At 44.0% G+C, this 5,672-nt stretch overlaps 1 protein-coding gene across 1 annotated transcript in view; it reads right to left on the bottom strand.

The window, feature by feature from the left end:
- LRRC37A3 (leucine rich repeat containing 37 member A3) overlaps positions 1–5,672 on the bottom strand; it is a 21,159-nt gene that overhangs the window by 3,645 nt on the left and 11,842 nt on the right. The window contains exon 5 of the mRNA XM_025196914.1: positions 698–816. Within this exon, the coding sequence (XP_025052699.1) occupies positions 698–816 (119 nt within the window). The remainder of the gene's footprint in view (positions 1–697; positions 817–5,672) is intronic.

Raw genomic sequence — 5,672 nt, 5'->3', positions numbered from 1 at the left:
GGGGCAGAGGGGGTGTATGGGGGAAACTGCAAGATTAAAGGAGCTGCTGCACAGCCCCGCTTCAGCCGGTAGGTCCCTAGACATGATGGATACTTCCTCATCAAATATCTGAAACGGATGAATAGCTTGACAAGGAGCAGTAGAATTCAGGACATACATTTTCAGCTGTGAGTCTAGGGTATTATAAAGCTGGTTTGAAGGGATGGCTGCAGATGCAACACAAAGCCTGAAATTTTATTGGTATGGAAATAAATGTGCTGGTTGGAATCAGTGACACTTATTTAATTGAACAAACCAGTCTCTTCCAAGATGATATTTGACATTTTCCGTTTTTAATTACAAGTAACCTTCAGCTGTTATTTCTTTAAGATCACTTTCTGAAAGGAAAATCTATAGGCTTTCCATGCTCTGCTGGGAATAGACAAGACTTACAAAGATTTATAAAGGCTGTGCTCAGCTGACTTTCAGGGTGTTTAAATGGCCCCACACTTACAGTGGCATTACAAGTGCCAGTGCTAATGTAGCCCTAGTACCACTGCAGCAGAGATGCCCCTGAAATTGACTGAAAAGTACCAGGCTGACCACCCCATCGATCACGGCAGCCCAAGGTAGTAACAACTTTTGCTGGGGTTGCAGACTTGCACAAGACTTCTATAGAGTCTACTTTGAAAATGGTGTTTGGTAACTGCACACCTACCACAAAGAGAGGAGTTGGTGACACATGAATCCACACAGTGTAACTTGATCATCTTGTATGACATTTCAATATCCTTTTGTATTTTGCAGAGGCAGCACATCATGCTGTCAGGCAGTACACTGCAGACAAAAAAAAATATTGAACACAATATCCACCATTCCATGCTTTGCATTTTACTACATATTGTGTAAGTACAAAAGAGCCCCGAACAATACATTTTTCTTTGCATTTGAATGGAACCGCCTGAATACTTTTTTCCACAGTAACATTTTGAATGACATGTTCTTGCCCAGATGCCTGTTAAAATTGTGTGAATCTTCTGTGTGAAAATTTAAAACAAAGCAACATTTTCTTATTGAATAATCTTTAAATTTTTGTTTTATTTCTGAAAACTGAGCTGAACCAACCCCCCTCCCTGCAATTTGGAGGAAAAAAAAAAAAAAAGGAACATCTTTATTTGGTTTGGAAATTTCTAAGGAAAAAACTGAAACATCTCATTAGAAACAACATTTCTGACCATTTTTTCAGTGCACAATTTATTGTTTAAATTTTTTATCATCTCTTGCATTTTCTTCTTATATCTTTATAATTATTATTATTTAGTATGGTAGTATCTAGGATCTCTAGGCCCAGACGAAGAACTCCATTATTCTTGGTTCAATATAAACAGAGAACTAGAAAAAGAGCCTAAGTGATCTAAATATGCGTTTCCTTATAAATCTGATAGCAAAGGACAAAAATATTAAGCTGGTTGCCTTTTTATTTTTAATGATATATAAATAATACCTAATGACTTTGCTAAAAAAATTAAGGAAGGTTATTTATGCAAGTAACTTTTCTGTTTTGAATATACTGACTGTAATCCCAGGATTTTGCATGGTACCTTCGTATTGCTTGATTATTAGATACAAACCAATCTGGCTCTACGTTCAAGACTCATACAAATATGTTATGGAATTAGAGTATTTAAAAACAAAACCCTATGGGGCTTGAGTATGGATAAATCATCAGAGAGGTGTACTAGATACAAATGGGGAAAAAACGTGTTCTGTGTTTCAAGTTTATAGTGTTTCCAAGGCAAAGAAAACAAGGTGACAGACTGGCATCTTGATGGGGCAGAGTTAAGGTAGTTTAGTGGTTTTAAGTGTACTATTTGATAGTTGATAGTTATTGTTGTTATGGGCTGAAAGGGACCTTACAGATCATCAGGTCCAACCCCCCTGCACTTGGACAGGAAAGACTGCTGTGATCAGATGACCCCAGCAAGATGGGCGTCAAGACGCTTTTTGAAGATCACCAGGGTGTATGACTGTACTACCTCTGGGGGGAGCCTGTTCTAAACCCTCGACACTTGACTTGCAAATAAGTTTTTCCTTATGGATAGCCTGAAGCAATCCTCAATCAGCTTGTTCCCATTATTTCTTGTCCTCCCTGGTGGGCCTTGGTGAATAGATGCTCCCCCAGGCCCTGATGTATGCCTTTGATATACTCATAGGCTGCCTCCAAGTCCCCTCTGAATCTTCTCTTCTCCAGACTGAACAGTCCCAAGTTTTTTAGCCTCTCCTTGTATGACCTGGTCTCTAGGCTTCTAATCACGTGTGTGGCCCTCCTTTGGACTCTCTCGAGCTTCTTCACATCCTGAAGTGCAGCACCCAGAACTGGATGCAGTACTCCAGCTGCAGTCTCACCAGGGCTGAGTAGAGAGGGAGGATGACACCCTTAGCCTTGCTTGAGATGCCTTGGTAGATGCATGCCAGTGTTTGATGAGCTCTGCCAGTTACAGCATTGCATTGGTGGCTCATGTTCATTGTGTTGTTTATTGTGACACCCAGGTCTCGTTCATATGCGGTGCTAGCAAGCGTAGTGCTGCTGAGCCTCTAAGTATGTTGTAAATTACTTCTCCCCAGATGGAGCAATTCACATTTCTCCATATTAAACAGCATCTGGGTTGAGGTCTGCCCACCTCAAAAGACTGTCCAGGTTGGCCTGTATTGCCAGTCTGTCTTTGAGTGTGACCACACTCCCCCATAGTTTTGGTGTCATCAGAGAACTTTGCTAGTTCACTTTTAATGCCCAAATGCAAATTGTTGATGAACGTGTTGAAAAGCACTGATCTGAGTACAGAACCCTGAGGGATGCCACTGGTCATCCTCTGCCATGATGACTTGGTTCCATCAATCAATACTCTCTGAGTCTTACCACGGAGCCAGTTACCTAGCCACTGGACTGTAAAGTAGTCGAGGCCACATTTTCCCAATTTTTTTCATGAGGACTTTGTGTGAGATCAGGTCAAAGGCCTTTTTGAAGTCCAGGTATATGACATCAACTTCATATCCCCCATCCAGGTGGCAAGTAATCTGATCACAGAAGGAAATGAGGTTGGTCTGGCATGGCCTGCCTGTAATGAAGCCATGTTGGCTATCTGTCAGATACTGCCTTCTGCTAGCCTGTCTGTAATGGATTCTTTGATAATTTTCTCCAGGATTTTATCAGGGATTGAGGTCAAACTGACTGCTCTGTAATTCCCCAGGTCCTCCTTTCTCTCTTAAAGATAGGCACCACATTGGCCTTCTTCCAATCTTCTGGGACCTCTCCCAAGCGCCACGAGTCTTCAAATAACTTTGCCATTGGTTGCGCAATGACTTTGGCCATTTCTTTTAGCACCCTTGGGTGTAGTTCATCTGGTCCTGCTGACTTGTAGATATTTAGCCTTTGTAGGTGCTCCCCCACAACATCTACACCACCTATGGGGGGGTGGTCACCCCCACCATGATCATCCTGTATCATATCAAGCAGGCTAACACCCTTGGACTGATGGAATACAAATGTGAAGTATTCACTAAGGAGTTCAGTTTTGTCCTGAGTGTCAGTTATCAGCCATCCCATTTCATTCATCAGGGGTCCTATGCTTCCCTTATTTTTCTCCAAGTTCCTACATATCTAAAGAAGGACTTTTTGTTGTCTTTGATTCTGGTTGCTAATCTGTATTTTATTTGTGCTTTTGCTGTCCTGACCTGCTCCCTACGGGTGCAGGCTGTTGCCGAGTACTCCTCTTTGGTAGGTATTCTTGACTTCCATCCTTTGTAGGCTTCTTGTTTAAATTTCAGGACATCCACAACTTCCCTGTTGAGCCAAGGGGGTCTCCCAGCCCTTTTGCTGCCTCTCTTACAAAAGGGAATGGAATTTCTTTGAGCTTTTAGGATTGATTCTTCGAGGAACGATCACTCTTCTTGTAGCCCCTTCCTCATTGGACTATGGTCCCACCATCTCAACTACCAATCCCCTAAGCTTGTGGAAGTCAACTTTCCTAAAATCAAGGATTTCTACTTTACAGACTTATGGTGGATGGAGAAAGAGATCATCTCATGGTTACTGTCGTCCAGTTTCCCTTCAATTCTCAGGCTGCTCACTAGATCGTCTCCTTTGGCCAGAACCAAGTCTAGGAGTGTCTTGCCCCTGGTTGGCCCATAGACTTCTTGTGTTAGATAGAGTAGGGTTTCTCAACTGGTGGGATGGACTTGGGTCGCAGCGGCAAAACTGGAAGTGCCACGGTGGGACTTCCGATTTTGCTTTTGCACACTTCAATTGGCCACTGGGGAGCCCCCCCTGCTCTTTGACTGACCTCTGGGCCCCCCCGCTCATTGATCGGTGAGTGCTCATCTATCTGAGTGCTCATCCCATAAGATGTCTGGGTAGTTGAAGTCACCCATGATGACCATGCTCCGAGAGTGTGCAGCCTCTGCCAGTTCTCCAGAGGATTCCTGGTCGAGCTGTTCCTCTTGGTTTGGAGATCTGTAATAAACTCTTATGGTCAAATCTTCTTCCCCATGCGCTCCCTGTATCTTGCCGCATAGAGTCTCAAGTTGCCCTTCTTTGTTTCCAATCTTTGCTTTTAGGGAGGTGTAATGTTCCTTCACATAGAGAGTAACTCCACTGCCCTTCTTCCCAACACGATCCCTCCTATACAGGATATACAGGGTGTATCCTCCTATGCCTGTGGGACAGTCATAGGCGGAGTGCTATTGGAGTCTTATAAATTCGTACTTCAAAGTCCTGGGGGACCTTACTTTTTTCAGCTCATGTACTTGAAAGATAAAAGGTACTCACACTGGACACACATGATTACAAACTTAAATTCAGTTTACCAAAGATTTGGTGTGGGAATAGCTAGATAGATAAAGAAAGTCTCTGCCTACCAAGGAAGGCTCTGTGGCAATGGTGCTCAGCATTTTGGCCCTGTGGGCTGGAGGAGTGGTATGAGGCCAGTCAGCAGGCTGGATTGGTCTCCACATGCCAGGATTGGGTCTCATGCTGCCTCTGCCAGCCCTCACCCATCTCTCTGCTGTCATGCAGCATGCATGGCAGTTCTTGGGGCTTCCACAGGTCTGGAAATTTGGCAGCAGGGGAGAGGTGCCAGTGCTCCCTCACTGCCAAGTTTTCTGACCCAGGGAGATCCTTGCAAGCCAGATGTCATGACTTTGGGGGTGGATCTGGACCCTGGGCTGTAGGTTGAACACTCCTACTCTATGGGGATAGGAGAGCTAATAATGTCATGTCATCATAAGACACAGGAAAATGAAAGTGAAGCAATTGTGAAGGAAAGGGATTTTTAGTAAAGCTGTTTAAAACTCTTTCAGTCTGTTTCACCAATCTCTTTCTCAATTTTTATGCCAGTGAAGCTCTCCTGAAGTCAATGGATTTGCACTACATACTCTTTTACATGCTGTGAATGTTAGGCCTGTGCAAAGCGGCTAGTATTTGTTTTAGATTCGGCTGATTTGAGGGACAGTGATTTGATTCGGTGATTCGAATCACTGTCCTGATTCGATTCAGTCGAATTTGATTCGGAAATTTGGTACCAGCCGAATCCCTGAATCAGCCAGGCCAGGCTCCCCTGCCCCCTCCTCCCCTGTCCCAGCCCAGCAATGGCAGCCCTGCCTGCCCCAGCTCCTAGCACTTGGGGGAAAAAAAGCAC

This window comes from Alligator sinensis, unplaced genomic scaffold (assembly GCF_000455745.1).
Source record: "Alligator sinensis unplaced genomic scaffold, ASM45574v1 scaffold444_1, whole genome shotgun sequence".
Classification (NCBI taxonomy): Eukaryota; Metazoa; Chordata; order Crocodylia; family Alligatoridae; genus Alligator; species Alligator sinensis.
This window is presented reverse-complemented; position numbering and strand designations above follow the sequence as displayed.